This window comes from Carassius auratus, chromosome 23, assembly GCF_003368295.1.
Source record: "Carassius auratus strain Wakin chromosome 23, ASM336829v1, whole genome shotgun sequence".
In the NCBI taxonomy this organism is placed as follows: domain Eukaryota; kingdom Metazoa; phylum Chordata; class Actinopteri; order Cypriniformes; family Cyprinidae; genus Carassius; species Carassius auratus.
The window spans coordinates 14,308,001-14,326,191 of NC_039265.1; the positions used below are offsets into that span (position 1 = coordinate 14,308,001).

General features: G+C 41.0%; 3 protein-coding genes across 3 annotated transcripts; 1 reads left to right on the forward strand and 2 right to left on the reverse strand.

Moving 5' to 3' along the window:
- Positions 1-5: 5 nt before the first annotated feature.
- On the reverse strand, positions 6-6,906 carry LOC113041451 (putative Polycomb group protein ASXL1). Its single transcript, XM_026199975.1, has 6 exons — positions 6,206-6,906; positions 5,313-5,479; positions 5,124-5,220; positions 4,891-4,996; positions 3,875-4,790; positions 6-3,746 (listed from the first exon to the last, which is right to left on the reverse strand). Exons 2-6 carry the CDS (start codon positions 5,472-5,474, stop codon positions 714-716), a joined length of 4,314 nt encoding a protein of 1,437 aa, XP_026055760.1. The 5' UTR covers positions 5,475-5,479; positions 6,206-6,906; the 3' UTR covers positions 6-713.
- Positions 6,907-10,828: 3,922 nt separating this feature from the next.
- Positions 10,829-16,107, reverse strand: LOC113041456 (putative Polycomb group protein ASXL1). Its single transcript, XM_026199979.1, has 4 exons — positions 15,589-16,107; positions 11,266-11,348; positions 11,096-11,098; positions 10,829-10,952 (listed from the first exon to the last, which is right to left on the reverse strand). The coding sequence occupies exons 1-4, from the start codon at positions 15,643-15,645 to the stop codon at positions 10,829-10,831; spliced, it is 267 nt and encodes an 88-aa protein (XP_026055764.1). The 5' UTR covers positions 15,646-16,107.
- A 588-nt stretch (positions 16,108-16,695) lies between these two features.
- Positions 16,696-18,026, forward strand: thap3 (THAP domain containing, apoptosis associated protein 3). The gene is made up of 4 exons (XM_026199978.1): positions 16,696-16,998; positions 17,079-17,274; positions 17,357-17,530; positions 17,619-18,026. The coding sequence occupies exons 1-4, from the start codon at positions 16,925-16,927 to the stop codon at positions 17,883-17,885; spliced, it is 711 nt and encodes a 236-aa protein (XP_026055763.1). The 5' UTR covers positions 16,696-16,924; the 3' UTR covers positions 17,886-18,026.
- The last annotated feature ends 165 nt before the right edge of the window (positions 18,027-18,191 follow it).

An 18,191-nucleotide genomic window follows, 5' to 3' on the forward strand; every position in this document is an offset into this window, starting at 1 on the left:
GAAAATATGCTCACTTTCAGCTTTATTAGATTTGAATACTGTGCTTAACTGCCAAGTACAGACTGGACTTCGCTTTGGATAAGAAAATAAAAATGGAAACAAAAAGAAAAGTGAAAGCACTTACAAAATAACAAAAATGTATTTTCTTATTCAATAATTAAAAAAATAATCTTTGCAAGACATTACACACAAAATTCTCCTAAAGCTCTCTTCACTGAGAGGAATTCGAGAGAAGAAAGCAAACCGGAACGCCACCATTTTCACACTGAACTGATGACTGGTGTCAAGAAGATGAGGTAAATGTTTTGTTGGGGGAAAAAAAGGCACAATTTACAATCAACCGTGCCATGTAAATTCATGTAATACTACAAACAATAATAACAACAATATCATTATTATTGTAATAATAATAATAATAATAATAATAATAATAATAATACTATAACATCAATAGAAAAAAATATGCAACAAAAATACAGACTGAATTTTTATCTTACAAGTATAATCTTCCAGCCCTATTGTATTGCCTGGCCCATCAAAAAAAAAAAAAAAAAAAAGTCCCATTTGACCAATGCAGTGTCCTGCCTCATTCTTGGCTCAAGAGTCAAAAACTTCCAGTGGTATTCAAACCACAGGCAATGGGCTAGAATTGTCTGGAGTGGTCAAAGCATTTGCGCTGACCAACAGGCTCAGTTTGGAGGAGCTGCAATAAACTATCTGACAACCAGACATGACACACACAGTTTTGAGGGGCCAATGCAATCGTCATGGCAGAAAGCGCCACAGCCCTGGCACATGATCATAGCCTTAAGTCGGCAGGAACACTTGAGAGCTACTTCTTCTGCAGCACTGTCCGCGAATGCCTGAATGCTAAGTGTAGCATTCTGGCCTCCACTGTTGCTGACGCTCACACGTGGCCTTAGCTGCAATACACCATCAGCTAAACTGCGGGAGAACCCGTTACCATCCACCACGGACACATTAGCTGTGTAACTGAAGCTGGATGAGGACCCTCCGTTGCCCCCACTCTGCTGTAGTTTTGGTAGTTTGCCATATAGCTGGTAAGGGAAACTAGAGGCCAATGAGGAAGGGGAGGAGGAGACAGGAGAAGCTGAGGTGTCTGCTTGGCGGGCATATGGATTTTTTACTTGTTCCTTCTTCGCCATTCTAACAAGAGACATTTCCATATTAAGCAGTCCTTCCATAGCCCCACCACCTCCATGAAAATTGTCCAGAGGCTCCTTTTTGGTTATTACAACAGAAGTATTGCCACTGTTTGGAACAGGCGAGTTTTTGGTCAGAGCTTGTTGGCACGAAGGGCGTGATGAGACTTCATTCTTTACTGTAGCTACAGGAGACAGCTGTTGCTGATACATCTGATGCTGAGGTGGTTGGGGTTTGCTCGGGCGCCAGTTAATCTTAACAGTAGGTACAACCTCCGATGGACAAAAGTCGCCATGTGGAGGTGAGGGAGCATCAGGTGTTGTTCTGCAGACAGACTGGGAGAGATTGTTAGGATGCTGTTGAAAGCCAGCTGGCCTCTCTGGATTTTCACCCCTTGGAGGAAGAGGTCCAGGGTGCTCTTTAATGACAGCTGATTCATAAACTGGAGCATTATGAGAGTTCACATCCATTGAGATTCTAGCAGAGGAGTTTGAAGGGAGGGATGTTATTACAGGTACTGCTCCAGGGGGCACTGCACCTCCGGGTTGTTGAGAAGTGAACTGAACATTTGTGGATCTTTGGCTAGCTTCCTCAAACAAGCATGCCATTCGAGATGGAGTAGAACCCGGTGGTGAAGAACCAAAGTTCCGACCAGGTCCAGGAGACACTCGGGTGGATAGGGCTTTGTGCTGGAAGTCAGATCCGCCAGTTTCTATAGGTCCTCCTGACTCGGATGGGCCTCTAAAACGTAGTCCCAGATTTCTCTGAGGTTGGCAACTGGCTGAGTTACTGGCAGGGGCACCTGGAAATCTATTAATTTCCAGCTTGCTGATGGAGTGAGGCTGGGGTAAGACCTTCTCTAAGGGTAGACTGCCTTGAAGAAGTTGGGTGACAAGAGGGTTGTTGGCCTCTACAGAGGAAACTGGTCGAGATGAACCTTGGACTCTTCTGCCAACAGGAGGAACTGCAGAATTCTTTAAAGCAAAATCTTCTCCAGATGCTATGCCGAGAGGTTTGGTGTCATCCTCTGTTGAGACAAACAGCTTCACTCCATTGCCATTATCATTCAGTCGTAGATTTCTACTTTGGTTCCTCTCTGCCTGTGTCAGGTAAGCTTGCACTTGGGCTTGTGGGGGCGCAGTGGCAATCTGGTCCTGAGTATGGTTTATAGCATGGCTATGAATTGGATGCTGCTTGTGGGGATGATTGACGGGCTGGTTTGGCACACCATTAGGAAAGCGAGGCTGAATGACAGTTTGAGTATGGTTGGGGTTAGATATATGGGTTTGTATGACTGGTTGCTGGTGATGAGGAGGATTCAACACTGAAGTGAGTCGACTTGAGGTCTGAATGACTGGTTGATTCTGCGACTTTGTATTCTGAGCTTGCATGCCATTACTATCCATCTGGGTTCCATGCCAGTCCAGTGTTTCATCCTCTTGAATTTCATTTTCAAAGTCAGATGCTGTCTCAGTAGAATCACTGTGTGCTCCAGTGTCTTCCTCGCCAGGATTACTTGGTAGACAAGGCAGAGGGGCCGATTCATATTTGCAATCAGCCACATTTCCTCCATTCCTATGCAAATGTAGCATCTCCTCTCTCATGGAATGCTCTTCACTACTTTCTACCCATCCATTTCGGGCTGTAACAAGTGTCTCTTTGGGTATTTTCAAGTCTGAGCCATGCTGGATAACTCCAGTTGTCCCTGGGTGATGATCACCACTATTCTTTTCACCTTCCCAGGATTGAGAAGAAGCTGCCAAGGTCCTGATTACATCCACACCTTGGGCACCAAATCTTGGCAGCGAGTCTGGTATGGAGGTGGGCATTAAAGAAATGGCATCATTCGATGCTGAGGTGCAAACAGGGGTAGTTGTTCTGCTCTCACCGGACTCTGCCTCCTCACCTCTCCCCTCTTGGTGACTGCAAAAAGACTCTGGTTCACTTGGCGTAGGCACTGGGGTGTCTAAGGTCTGCTCTGAGGTTTTATCACTTGAGCAGGCAGTCACCTCTTCCACTTCACAAATCTCTTCCACCTGATCCTGGGAAGCAGGGCTGTCAGTTGTAGGTGGCGATAGCGTGAGTGTTTTTGGAGACTCTGATGGTGGTAGAGATGGGTTTGAAGACACAGAGGAAGGAGATGGTTCGGTAGGTGGGCTGGAGGTTTGAGGCCTGTCTGTTGAATCTACACTGGATAGCTGTAGTTGTGCTCCAGACGAATGAGAGCTCGCAGGCGATTCCTGCTCCTCCAAATCAACTCTTCCTCCTCTTCTTCCTCCTCCTCCTCCAGGTTCAACGGGACCTGGGTGCTCTCTTGAACGCCTCCCGCTGGAGCGATCCGGTATCCCAGTACCACCCCCCGGGCCGCTCCCCCCAGGCCCTCCCCCATCCCCAGAGGCTGCAACAGCAGCAGCGGCTTCCCGCTGGGCACGGGCTTGCTGTGCACGGGCCTTGATGTCTGCCAGGGTGCGTGCCCCTGTCCCAGAGCGCCGCGACCCTTCACTGGGGGAGACGATGCGGGGACAGATTTGGTACGTTGGCGGCCCTTTGACCCAGGGCGGTTTGATCCGGGAGAGCTGTATCTAGTGGAATGGGCAGAAGAGAAATATTCATATCAGTTGTGGTTTACATAAATACTGTTTTTAACTACAACGAGGTGTACAAGAGACTAATCTGAAAAAATTAAAATAAAATGACGTATCCAACATACCCGGATTGGCGGGACCTTGGGCTCCTCTGTTGTAGGCTGTGGCTTTTCTGAGTGCACACAGTCAACTGTGTTACGAAAGGACTGACGCTCATCCAGCCGCGCCCTTTTCTCGGGAAAGCTGGTGAAGGCCTGGGACTCGTCTGGCCTTCTCTTCTGTTCCTTGAGCTGAATTGCTGGACTTGCTGTGGCAGGACTGGCAGCGGGGCTGCTCTCTCGGCTGCTTGTGCCAGTGCCCGCTGTACCAGTGGTAATGACTGAAGCCACATCATCCAGCGGGTCGGTGGCAACAACAGCCGTGGAGGAGGAAGAGGAAGAAGAGGAATCGGAGCTTGCAGCAAAAGTCTGTCTTTCTGAGGCAGAGGAGGGAGAAGAAGAGGGCGATGATGATGATGATGAGGTTGAGGAGGAGGATGAGGAAGGAGAGGAAGTGGATGCAACAGCTGGTTCAGGTACTTCAGGTAGCAGGTGTGTGGAGGCTTCTGGTTCATCGCAGGTTGAGCTTGTAGAAGCTGGAGGAGGTGTGGGTACAGGAGCAGGAGAGGGGACTGCCTCTGCAGAAAGGTTTTCTTCTGGAGCTTCCAGTCCGAGGTCTGTTTGAAGGACCACCTCTCCCTGAACCGCTGTCGCTTCTGGCACTGGTGATGCAACTGATGGTTCAACATCTGGAGTTGCAGTGCTTTCTGTTGTCTCTGCTGGAGGTACAGCTACTGTTGTAGTTTTGCAAAGTGTTCGCCGAGCTCTGCGTCTGAGGTCAGCCCGTGAACGTCGTCTGATACGGCCTTCCCTCCGTCTTCTTCCGACACTTCGTCTCTTGGGTGTAGCCACTGTAGCACACTCAGAGTCAAGAACTGCACTGGCAACATCTCCAGCATCACTCATTGTGAGCTTTAATGCCTCTTCTCTGGTCAACCCAGACCTGAAGAAATAAATGGGAAAAAAAAATAAAAAATAAATAAAAAATAAAAACATTTCTAGGAATTAAGCCTTTTAAAAATATTTGAAAAAGGCTATCAAACCTTTGGCCATGGTACTCCTCAAAGAATTTCTCCTTCCATGCTTCTACTTTTTTCTCCTTTTCCATCTCTTGCCTGAAGCGAACCTGCATCTCATGCGTGAACTCACCTTTAAGAGAGTAAAAATATTCCCAGTAAAAATATCCACCATTATAGTAAACTATGTAGAGTCACCTGTCGTGGTCAGTTTCTGTCACTTCTTTACATATATTACAGAACAATACTAAGAGATTTACCCTCAGCTAGACGCTCTTTCCAGCTCTGGGATGCATGAGTGAAGAATTCATTGTTGAGGGCCGAGCTGCTTAGCCGAGCAAGGCCATCAGGGCCAACCTACACACAATAAAAAAAAATAAATAAAAAAAAACTATTATATACAAATATAACTAACTAGTGAATTTTAAAAGGCCTTTTAAGAAACATACCAGTCTGTCCACCTCTGGTAAAAGCTGGAGTAGTTGCTGCTGAGAGTGAGGAGGAAAAGCAGCAAAGGTGCGCGTGTTGATGAGAGCACGGATGTTGGTGTTGACTAGAATGGAGCCTGGAGTCTCAAAATCCACCTCCACTCCTCCTCGATTCCTTTTCATGGGACCTGCAAAATACAGTATTACATTGAGAGTACATATGATCATTGCTTAATGGAACCTTGCATGGCAGGAACATATTTATGTAATATATTTAGAGCAAACTCTGGTCTACATTCACAAAACTGTTGAGTGTATGATAATATGAATTCAAAGTGCTAGTAAATCTAAATAATCAGAGGGTGTTATAGCAGAACTAATAAAGAAATAATAATAGTTTAATTCCACCTGAGCTATTGATTAATCCACACAGCTTTTACATTATTTGTCAACCCAACATTACATTAGCCAGTGCTGCAATTAATAAACCAAAGCATAATGCACACTACAAAACATATCTTCAATGAAAATAGAGATGACAGTCTCTCACTAAGCTGGTCTTCGCTAGATCTGACAGAAACAAAGTACACTGACACTGGAAATGGTGTTTGAGGTGTTAGAGGTCAAAACACATTTTTACACACTTTGAGACACCTGCATGGCAAGATACACATAGCAATAGTTGTTTGTTTATTTTCCCTACTCCATCCAAATGCATACATTTCTGGTTAGAAATAATGATAATTGGGACATAGTTTGACATTAGATTGGCTCAAACTTGTTAGCTATTCACCCCTTGTGTGTAATACCTGGAAAGGGGTTATTGAATAACTGATTTTCTATGGAAAGTGGTAAGCAAAGGGCTTAGGGGTAGTAATTAATACATGGGGGTCCTTGGTTTTCATCCTCTGTACCTGAACGAAGACCACGTATGCTCTTGAAGTGCTGGGTGCGCTTCCAGCCCAGCTCGGAGCGGGTACGGAGAGTGGGGCCTGGACCCCCCCTAGAACCTTCCCTGCGCCTCCCCGCTGCTCCTGAGGGTAAAGGTGGGGGAGGATGGAGGCTGGTGAGACTCTCTGAGAATGAGTGAGTGTGGGTAGGGCAGCTGAGGCATGAAGGCTAGTGGCACTAAATAGGCCAAAGTCACAGGCAAAGATTTGGCATGTGCGTGAAACACGAAAAGTCAAAGGGACGGATATCCCAAGGCACAGAAACAAAGAGGAATAGGGGTGAATGGATATCTCTAAGGTGCAAATGCAAAGCAGATATCCAAGGGGAACAGAGCTGGGCTGACAGGACAAACCAGAAACACTGCTTTTACACTGAGGGGTATTGATGATCAAGTGACAAACATGTCAGTGGCTTCTAGAAAAGATGCTGCTTTTAGTGCAAAGTTAACCAAGAAATAGAGGAGGCGGCTGTCAACAGGAGGGAACTGAGGGAAAAATGCCCTTGAGGAGACTGCACTATAAATGATTAGAGTGTGTCAGTGTGTAAAATTACAAACACTGTCAGGCCACTCAGATAAAGAGCATCCACAGTCAGAGGGAGCAGGTATACAAAACCACTGAAAAGTGGGGGGGAAACAGAAAGGGGAAAAAAAGTGAACAAGAAAAAGAGCTATTGTAACCTGATGGGACGTGTTCACCGTTGACCTTGAGAGGAGTAAGCACTACACGGGGCATCATCACAGCTTTCTTCCTCTGTCTCCCTGACTGTAAGAGAGATGGGAAAAATAATCATGAGCACATATACACAGGTCCTCCACAGACATGGAAAATAGCAGCATGCTCGGAGGAGAATTTAATTTCAAATTCCTGGTATATGTTGAGATTAGATTGTAGGGTTGTGCAAAAAATCGAATGCGATTTTCATGCACATCTCATCAGTAAAGACGCTCCTGTAATTAGAAGTATTATCTCCAGCACGTGTGTTCAGATCAGGGTTGTCATGTTTTCACAACAAATCCTGCCCAGTTGCTTCTCAAAACTAGTCCAAAACTAATCGCGATTCCAGGAGGTTCCCAGATAAATAAAAAAATTGCTTCCCGGGGTTTAAATACACGTTTGTTTTTTTTTGGCATGGTTGTCTTGTAAAAAATTCGCATCTTAGGGGCTAAATATCACGTTATTGGTATTGGGGTTGCTTCGAACCGCGGACATGAAAAACTACCGCAGACTTGGCAACACTGGTTCAGGTGGAGTGGCAGTTACTACACAAGAGCCGTAGTCTACCGACAACTAACACAAAATCGCTTTCAAAATCGACAAAGAATCGCCACCGATTTTAAAATCGATTTTGTGTAGATTGTCAGTGAATTACGGCTCTGAGTAGTAAATGCCAACCAATGTTGTCAAGTCTGTGGTTGTTTTTCCTGTCCGCGGGTCGAAGCGAAAATACCAATAACGTGATATTTAGCCCCTAAAATGCCAATTTTACCAAGGCAACCATGCCATAAAACTTACATTTTAACCCCGGAAAGCATTTTTTTTTTTTATCGGGGAACCTCCTGGAAACGCGATTTTGGACTAGTTTCGAGAAGCAGCTGGGCAGGATTTGTTGTGAAAACCTGGAAACCAATCTGAACGCACGTGCTGGAGATATACTTCTAATTAAAGGAGCGTCTTTACTGATGAGATATGCATGAAAATCACGTTCGATTTTTTGCACAGCCGTATTAGATTGTAGAATGTTAATGTTTTACCAATAAAATATTAAGATTAATGCAGGTACGGAGGATATAAAAGTAAGTAAGTGTCCTGGAGACGACAGTTTTAAGCTCATTCTCTATGGGAGCTGAGTGGCTGGCAGGGGATTGCAAGACTGACAAAGCAGTACAAGTGTCTAAGTTCAACATTAAGCAAATGATGGGGGAAAAGCATGAAGGCGGCCTTAAAGGGATAGTTCACCAAAAAATGAAAATTATGTCATTAATGACTCACCCTCATGTCGTTCCAAACCCTTAAGACCTCCATTTATCTTTGGAACACAGTTTAAGATATTAAGAAAGGACATCTTATGCTGCGTTCACACCAAACATGAATAGAGCATTTGGCGAGATTTGTTTTCAATGTTAAGTCAATGTAAAGACACGTTTATGCGCGTCTGGAGGTCTCGCAGCGTGGTGGACGCGAATTTGCCTCATTTGCGCATCTAGTTACAGGAGATTCTCAGTTATGAAAAGGACCACTGCAGACTGACAGCAACCGGCTTTTGTGGTGGAAAATTGGCAGTAATACCCCCACCTTGCGCAGCTGTACGAGTGTCCCTGGGACATCAGTGCGGTCGGAGTGCGTCTTCTCAACAGCTGGACATATAACTTGGTGAATAAAAAACGCTCTGCTCTGGACCCCAAAAATGTTTATCAACTTGTTTTCCTGTTCAATAAATTTGTAATGGCCCAAGCCTTTGGAACGACATGAGGGTGAGTCATTAATGACATAATTTTCTTTTTTCTGTGAACTAACCCTTTATGTTTCAAAATCTGCTGATTGATGCCAGAGTATCTTGTGGATTCAGGGCTTAAAAATCACAAAATATTTTACTGCATTTACTGTAAATGATCAACCAGGCAAATTATCCGTTTGGAATCTGATGATTTGTTCAAATCAAGAAATCCCCAACCTGAAATTAAAAAAAAAGCAAAAGGTCTTAGTCATGACTAATATTTTTCAGTGTTATGTGGGGTTTTCTTGATTTGACTCATAAAGTCAACTTTCGGCACTTCACTAATGACTCATTTTCACATAGTGACATCATGCATTCAACTGCCTTCTGGCATAACTGGTGATCTGAGGAGGAGTTTAGTGCTGTGCATAAGAATGATGGTGAAATGAAAATCCACTCTTGGAGGGTCCTGCATGTAAAAATTTGTTATGAAGGCGATGGTTTAGTGCAAAGGTGAAGTTAGGCACTGCTGGTACCTGTGAGGAGCGACTGAGTCTTGTCTGTGGTTCTGTGGAGCAAGAGGCACTGGAGGAAGTCTCATCCACAGAAGCTGAAACAGAGGAAACAAGCAGAACATCCATCAACAATACTATTGCAGCAAATCACATTTTAATCCTTTTCTTGTGTTAATTTGATACACGGAGAGATCACTTGTCATAAACGTGATATTCATTGATTATTAAGTGCTCTGAACCGGTGAGCCAGTAAAACATGCAAAGATCATATTTATTTACTAAAATCACAGCCTTTTAAAGTTTAGTCATCACATTAGGCTGTATTGCTATTTCTGTCTATCCGTCCTCAAATTTAACACCTTTTCAAAAAGATCATTAAAACGTATACCATTCAAGATATGGTTTTTGATCAAAAACTGTTTAACTGTTAAAACTGTTTAAAAACCTTCAGGAACCTGATAGAATAGCAGCTATTTCCTGACTGGTCAGATTCTGAAAAGACAAAATATTTGTCACTGTATACTTTTCCCCCACATACTAGACCCCGACCAATATATTGTTTTGCCGATATGGTGGCAGAGCGTCACAGATCGTCATTCCCAGATAATCGAAAATGGGCAAAAAGGCGGGTGATGGTTTGTGAAACCACCCCACAGCGGCAATCCACTTGTCACTCAAGTGTCTGAGCCTTTAATTAAGCAGAACTTTAAGGGTTAGTATAATTTAATTTAAAAATGGGAAAGTACTGTACTATAATAAACCAAAAGAATATCAGTCAATATATCGGCATTTTTTATTTTTACTCCCTAATATCGGTATCGGCCCCCAAAAACTATGGTGAAAATATTTTTAAAAGAAATTAATAGATACTGTTGATGTCTAGAAACAACAGCCTTTGAAATACCTTCCTTCCACATCTATCAAGAACAAAATGAATAAGATTTTCACACAAATTCAGAAAATAGAGCAAATGTGTAAATTTATTGTCACTTCCAGGCATAATTTTGCATATATTCTCCTTGACGCAACGCACAAATACATGTTCTAAAGCACTCTCATCTAGGTCACTGCTCGATGTGTCATGTGCCGCAGTATCCATGGCAACACACACATCCAAAGAAAAAAGAAATCAGTGTCTCACAGGCACTACATGCTTCTTAAGCTCAGGGTATTTAATGTTCATCACCATTTGAAATCAAAGCTTTTCTTAAAATGAAAAGATGGGGCCCCTACTTTTCAGTTCTTTTATATGCTTCTTTAATTTATAAGCCTGTTCCACTTACTGGAAAAGAGACTGAATGAATCAATTATGGGGAAAAAATTTAAAGAATGAATAGTCTACACACCATCATTTTCACCACTAGCAGCAGCTGTCTCTGTGGAGTCACAACTCTCCTGCTCTGCTCCTTCAACTGTTGATGTGGTGGATGCTGTTGGAGTGCCAGTCCCATCTCCAGACTCATTTGCAGTCGGACTCTTTGTCCACTGAAGTGCATTTTTCTGTAGGCATCAGTGGGTACATGCAGACACAGGATATGTAGCTCTTTCTTTGTGGGGTTTGGCATCATAATCCAGTTGCAAAACCAGAGTGAAATGTGTAAAGCACTGAAAGGAAGCTAGAGGGATTAATAGACTCTATACCTTTAGGGTAAACAAACTCATCCTTCCAGGAAGCTTGAAGAAAATACTGTTCTTCACTCTGTCTCCTCTGACCTGAGAGTGAAGCATGGTGACCAGGCAGGCTAGTGGAGCTGTGCCACTGAGGAAGGATGGAAAGTAGGGAACAAATGTCTAAGTGCTACTCAAGAAAGTAAGATTAAACTGTTTTAGAGGTAAAAAAAAAAAAAAAAAAATCTATATATAAATGAAAAAAAAAACAATAGATAATTAAATTAATCTTACCTTCTATTTTGGGGTGAAGAAGGTTTAAGAAAAAGAGAGAAACACAAAACAGAATTTTATAAAGATACTCAAACCCAGTCAAGAGGCAGCAAAAATCTACTTATAAACAAACAAACCTCAAGCATTAAAAAAAATGTATTATTCACAAAAAGAAACAGTTTATACTAGACCTCATTTCTTTGAGCCCCTTTGTTTGGATGACATGCAGAATCTGTTTGGGTGTCATTGGGGCATCAGAAAAGTTCTCCAGAACCTGCAAGAGTTCAAACAAATAACACAAAATCAACAACTATACAATTTAGTATACAGTCAACTCACTTTTAATTCATTCATATTTGGGTATAGGAACAGTTAGGGATAGATTGGTGGGTTGAATAACCAATTAGTTGTTTAACAAGCAATTGTAATGGCATGAGAGACTCAAAAACAGTTGCATGTATATGAACATAGCTTGGCATTTAAAGAGAATGAAGAAAAAAAAAGTCAATCTGTGAGGGTTTTACTTTGAAAACCACTTAACAGTTAAAGCACAGCACACTCTCAGCTTGCCAATTACAGTGCCACAGCAATTCAAACTTATTTTAAGACCATGTCAGTTTTAACAGAAACACTCAGCGTTCTTCTGTTATGTCCATATTACACAGGTTCTGCACAATGTACAAGGCATAACATCGACCTGCAGCCATCAAACACAGCTGAGTAGTTCCAGGCATATATGACAGGCTTTAAACCTGTATGACTAGCAAAAAAAAATTGAAATAGAAAAAGAATAGTGGAATGTGAGACGGATTAAAATAATACCATACATTTCTCTCTTCATTTATACAGAGCAAATAATTTCCTCCTAGTCCTGGTCTACAAGAGCATGTAACCTTCTGCCTGTATGGTAGTTAAAACGGGAAACACTGGTCCCGCTGTGCTCAGCTAAGTCTAGAACCAAGGACACTGGAATAGGAAATGGAACAGCACAAGCTACAAAAGAAATGTGCACTAAATTATAAACTACCAGGTTCACTTCCTGCAAGGAAGCAGGCATGAAAAATTTCAAGCTGTGAGAACTTTAACCAAACTACTAGGCCAATGACAAGACAAACTTTCCAGTTATTTATAATAAAAAAATGTCAAGTGTACAAAATGTGATTGAAAGGAGCGGCATATTTGAGCATTGCTTCTGGAGATATGTGCATTGTGCTGGTCTTTATTCCTCTCACCCCAGCCATTAAATCGTATCATAGGGCATAAAAAAAAAACAAAGTGACACTATACACCACCATAATTCAGAGAACAGACAACAATGCAAACATTTCTGCTTTTAAATATATGCGGTTTGCTCTTAAAGCCAGATAAAACTGAAGTAGCATCTTCATTGCTTCTATATTTGGGACATGCATCTGAGTGAAACAAATTATCCAAATAGAAAAAAAATATAGGGTGGGACTTGACTTTTTGATTGGATCCAGGTAGATCAGAATGCAAACTTGCAGTTAAAGAAAGTGGTGAGGTGTATGCAGATGAAATAACAGAAAAAGTCAACAGAGAGGTTCATAATAAAAAATCAACAACATGCATTTAGAAAATAGAATTTCAATTTCATTCCAACTTTTAAACAATTTATTAAAGGGATAAAAGGGACCCAAAAATAAAATGGCTCTCATTATTTCCTCACCGTAATATTGTTTAAAACCTGTATGAGGTTCTTTCTTCTGTTAAACACAGAGGATATTTTGAATAATGCGGGTAACCAAACAGTTGTGGATCCCTATTGACTTCAATGGTATGGAAAATATACAAATGTAAGTTCTGTTCAGCAGAAGAAATTCATACAGGTTTGGAACAACTTAAGGGTGAGTAAATGACAAATTACATTTTTGGGGCAAATTATTCCTTTAAGCAGTAGGCAAGTCTCTTCTGAGAACTAATACTAAAAATATTAGGTAAACAATAATAATAATTACACCTGAACCAAGTGTAAAATCATCTTTTTAAAGACGTTACATAGAACAATTCGTCGTCATGGATTTCAGGAATAATTATCCAAATGACTGGTCAAGGGGTTAAATTTACAAACAAAACTCCTGCTGGATGAAAGGCTCTTATCCTCGTTTAAGTCTTGGACATTTTCCTTGTTCCCACAAACATCCAAACCATTTGTAGAGGACTCAATATTAAAACCACAAAAAACAAACCGCAGCTTCACCCACATCCAGAATCTGGACTAATGAAAACCACATTTTCTTACAAAAATAGGTTCTTTTTATTATTAAATTTTTTTTTAAACGCACCAAGAATGGCTGTACATCATTACAACTACCTTAAGCAAGTGACCATCAAAAAGGACCAGAAAGGCTAAAATAGGTTGCCTGCTTCAAATTTCCTAATGCTTCCAAGTGCATCACCAAGATGATCTGATATACAATGGCCTTGAGCCCAAGCATCTGGTTGCATCTTACTCCCAAAGCTGCCATTTCACACCGCTGCTTTTCTTTCAAAGTCATTATATAATTTAGCATTGCTCTTTGAAGCTCCATGATCATTCACACAGCTGAATCATCTAAAATACCTGATCATCCTTTCATTAAATTCTGCTTTCACATTTAAATTATTCAGTCTATTTGGTTGTGAGTGTTCCCATTTGCCCGCATCTCCCCAAGAGTCTGTCCTATTACTACAGAAGAGGAGCCAGTAGGTGACTTTCATTCCTGGTATAAAGACATGCCCATACCTGCTTCCCAAAACTCAATCACTGTGTGCGATACCTGCAAAAGAGCAGTCTGTAATCTGTTTGGCTGGTATGAGTTGGGTTGATAATCTTCTAGGATTTCGACCACAGACAATACATAAAGTAAACATTCATATGAGATCAGAAGTGGATTTACAGACTTGCCATCACATTTTTTTTTTTTAAGAATTATAGCTTTTAAAAACTGTGACATACATAACACAGCATTGAATAAATTATACAAGTTGTTGGTTCTTTAGCACATGAGATCCCCACCCAAAACGGCACCCCTTGAGTTTCAATATGTACTTTTACCAGATAGCACCGTCTGTAGTTAATACAACATTTTCTTTTCTTAATCTCAAATTAGCCACGAGTTAAACTGCAGAAATGACTAAATTCAAAGACAGTCTGGGCTGTTTGGGTGGATCAAATTCAAGAGCAAGAACTGCCAAGATCACCTAGAAAAGCAGACAAAGACCTGACAGACATAAATGACTGTAACCACCTAAGATTTTTGATAGACAAAGCAAAAACAGGTTGATGAATTCAACTCCACAGGCTCATTTTGTCTGAGACACTGTATCTAGCCTAAGGTTTTGTACATTTTCATATTATACAGGTGTTTCTACTAAAGCTTTTTATAATAACACTAAGATTAAAGTCTAGAGGTCAGACATATGAAGAGGCTAGATTTTGTGTGAAACAACACTGACCGTGACACATTTTCCATTTAATCTATTAATTAATAAGTTAATCTATTATTAATTTAATGTTCCTGTGGTTAGTGGTAGAGCATTGCATTAGCACCAAAGGTTGTGGGTTTGATTCCCAGGGAACCCATGTTAGGTAAAAAATGTTAGCCTGAATGCAGTGTAAGTTGCTTTGGATAAAAGCGTCTGCTAAATGCATAAATTTAATTTACACCAAATGCAACAAAGAAACTTGGATGATGCAGATCATCTAAGAAAAGCATCTTCCGAATAATATAAACCACAGGATGTAGAAATTACATTTAATATGCAACAATATATGCATGACAGACCAATTTTACACACCCTTGGACCACCACAGTGGAGAATAAAGGAGAAACCCTACTATCATAATAGAAAACCTGTTTAGTCTTAACATTGTTAGCCATAATGCATGTTTAATCCAGAGGTGAAGCATTAAAATGCTTATTGACCCTAACAGTAATTTTATTTATTTAGTATCCAAAACTGCTAAAGAAGATCAATGGCATACGAGTTGGATAGAAACATACAAATACGGCCTAGTGTATTTTAACGCAGTCACAGCTTAGTAAAAATTAGCATTTAAGACACACATTTGTAAAGATGTGTCTTTAATGACACACAAGGATCCCACAATGGGTATTTTTAGCATTTTACACCGCTCGCTAAAAGAAGCCCTGCAAACAAAGGGTCAAACAAGCAGAGCAGCTAATACGCTAGGCTACCAGCAAGGGCTCTTTCATTCAAATGGGACACACACATTAGAAATGTGACGCTTGTGTTGACAGGGTATGTACAGGACCGTGGATTAAAAGCCAAATGCAAATGTAACATAAATGTAAGAGCCTGATTATGAAACATCACATACTGCCTAACGTTACATATACACAAATAGCAACAGCGGCGTCTGCATGTGTCCAACCCGACAACAGCTCGAGCCCAGCGCGAAACAGCTTTGTTCAAGGCACCCGTACAACACCCCTAACCCCACACACAGAGATTAAACCGCCACAGTTGACTTAAAACGATTAATATATTACCATACGAGCTGCCTCGGCCCATGTTCGCTCCTTCTTTCTCTTCTGTTTGTCCTTCATTTCCTCAGCGTTGTCGCTCGGGTGCGGATTTCTGCAGCGGATATGAAACGTGTGCGCGATAGACGACAAACCCGCTAGCTTGCTAGGCTAGCTGCAACACCAGAAGGGTCTTTGATACCCTTTCGCCCCAAGTACTTGCGTAGTCGCTCTGTTCAAACACGCACGCGTTTCGTTAGAACGGCTTGACAAAAAAATGTAGGTTGTTGTAGCAGCGGCGTTCCTGAGAGTTATTTTTTGTAACGCTGGTTAAACGGAGGTAAACAGAGAAAGGGCGAAAAACAGGCGAGCCCCAGCAGCCTTTGGCATACTGCAGGAAATCCTCGGTTTGGAATGGAAGACGAGAACACAACAATGAGGTCAAAGGTCAAACACACTGCAGGAATGCAACACAAAAACAATTCTCCCCATCCCCCTCTTCTTCACTCGCTCCTACAGCCGCGGCACATCTGACGCATCTGACGGGGTGAGGCCACGCCCATTGTTATGTGCGGCGAGATTAAACGTGATTCATATTAGGGAGCACGACATACACACAGACATTTTTTTATGCTTTGTAAAGTTTCTCTGAGGATTTTTACTACACAAAACAATCGCACACATATCAAAGAATTGAGCGAAATAAAGCTATAAAAGCGTCTGCAGAATGACTACAAATTTAAATGCAAAAGAAATCACTGCAAGTCAATATTCTTACATGCAAATTAAAATACAATACGTCTTGGTTAAATAGCAGTTGTATTAACATCTTTTACATACTTTCTTTTATGGAGTTTTCACAAAGAATCATCTTTTGGGTGGGACTTTAAAACCTTAATTCTATTAAGCAGTTATGTAAAATGTTCAAAAAGTTCACTCTTTTATTTATAAGTTGTCATATCATATATATATATATATATTATCAGAAGTATTAAATGGGGAAAGCAATCTTGCTTGAATGAGTTACCAAACAAAGTCCCTCTTGTATGTATTACTTTTATTAGTGCCTAGTGTTTGTCTGAGCTGCACCTTCCTATACGACCTCAGGACTTTTATTTTGAAAAGCTTGGAGGCGAATCACCGGAAAACGTAGCTATATAGCGGAATATAGTTCGTTTTAAGGATTGTTTTTTTTTTTTTTTTGTGAATAAGAAAATGTTATCTCGGAGTTATCTAAGTTTTATTGATTGTAATATAACGAACCTATCAAATAATACAGCAAAGACCATGTTCATGTTATAGGTTTTAATAATTTTGAGACACTGCGGGGCTTTCATAAGCGCCATTTTTGTTCGGGGCAAAGATGCCGAAAAGTTGTTCTGCATATAATTGCACAAATAGGTACAATAACAAAAATCCCGAAATCACGTTCCACAGGTAGGTAATGATGGACAGCTTACTTATAAAATGATTAAACATATCCTGATAACATTTTGGCAGACATTTGTCCTTGTCAGGTTCCCTTTCAGTAAACCATCGGTTCTGAAACAATGGTTAGAGAACATTGGGCGTGACGACTTTCAGCCAAGGAAGCACATGGTTATCTGTTCACTGCATTTCACTCCAGATTGTTTCAGTGGTTTGGGCAATCGTAAAAATCTATTGTGGAACGCAGTGCCAACACTTTTCACAGTCCCATCTCAGGATACAAAGGTAAGCAAGGTCACAGTATAGATACATTTGAATACAAAATGTGTTTTTCATCTTAGTCTCGTTGTCATCTTTCTGCCGTCAGCTAAATAATTGTAGGAAGAGGCTGAAGAGAGCATTAAAATCTGCTGCTGATAAATGGGATGACACTGCACCTGAAAGGACGCCTCCTTTCACTGAGGATCCTCAAACTGAGGAGATGCATGAGGATGCTCAACACTCTCACAGCAACGAAGAGGCTTACTGTCAAGCCACAAAGGTGAATCTTTTATATCACAGCCTACTCTTATGTTCCTGTGTATGTATATTACTAGCTATGGATTAAATCCTTTTTTTTTTTTAAACAGGATTTAGCTGACAAAGACCACACCTATTCTCTTTTGGACCCATGTACGACTAAAGCCCGTTTGTTCAATGTTTTAGATACTAACAGCTGGCTAAAGAAAAAATTGCAGACCAAATGCAGATTGATAAAAAGAATGAAACTCAAACTGCAAGATGCTCAAAGAGAACTTCTGACTTTGCGCCGACAGCTCAGATATAGATATATGTATCGCCAAAGATATTCACAGCTATCAATGGGTACGTTGCTTCAAAACCTAGTCAAGCAATAATGAAGACCTCAGGTTGCACAAACATCTGTGAACTTTACAGCAGCCTGAACTTTTGGTCATAGAAAAAGTGTTCAACAAATGTATTTCTTGAAAAGTGGCAAAAGTGTCAAGTTTTTGTCCAATTAAACTTTTATGACTGTGCTTTTGACTTGTGTGAAATAATTTTTAGGAGAACATTTATAGAATAAATGGTAACATTTTACAGTAAGGTCCCTTTCATTAATCTTTGATAACATTAGTTAATAAAAATATAAAGGTTAAATGCTAGTAGCTCAGGTCCATCAAATATTACCAGTTAAAACTTCA

What these genes read in the sequence shown, in the direction of transcription:
- LOC113041451 (XM_026199975.1), bottom strand. Translation starts at nt 5,474, where the DNA reads ATGAAAAGGAATCGAGGAGGAGTGGAGGTGGATTTTGAGACTCCAGGC. An exon ending in GAAAGAGCGTCTAGCTGAGG is followed by an intron (nt 4,997 to 5,123) that starts GTAAATCTCTTA and finishes ACTCTCTTAAAG; the next exon opens with GTGAGTTCACGCATGAGATG. An exon ending in CCAAGGTCCCGCCAATCCGG is followed by an intron (nt 3,747 to 3,874) that starts GTATGTTGGATA and finishes CCATTCCACTAG; the next exon opens with ATACAGCTCTCCCGGATCAA.
- LOC113041456 (XM_026199979.1), bottom strand. Translation starts at nt 15,645, where the DNA reads ATGAAGGACAAACAGAAGAGAAAGAAGGAGCGAACATGGGCCGAGGCA. An exon ending in GGGCCGAGGCAGCTCGTATG is followed by an intron (nt 11,349 to 15,588) that starts GTAATATATTAA and finishes GAACTCTTGCAG; the next exon opens with GTTCTGGAGAACTTTTCTGA.
- thap3 (XM_026199978.1), top strand. Translation starts at nt 16,925, where the DNA reads ATGCCGAAAAGTTGTTCTGCATATAATTGCACAAATAGGTACAATAAC. An exon ending in CCCGAAATCACGTTCCACAG is followed by an intron (nt 16,999 to 17,078) that starts GTAGGTAATGAT and finishes TGTCCTTGTCAG; the next exon opens with GTTCCCTTTCAGTAAACCAT. An exon ending in TCCCATCTCAGGATACAAAG is followed by an intron (nt 17,275 to 17,356) that starts GTAAGCAAGGTC and finishes TTCTGCCGTCAG; the next exon opens with CTAAATAATTGTAGGAAGAG.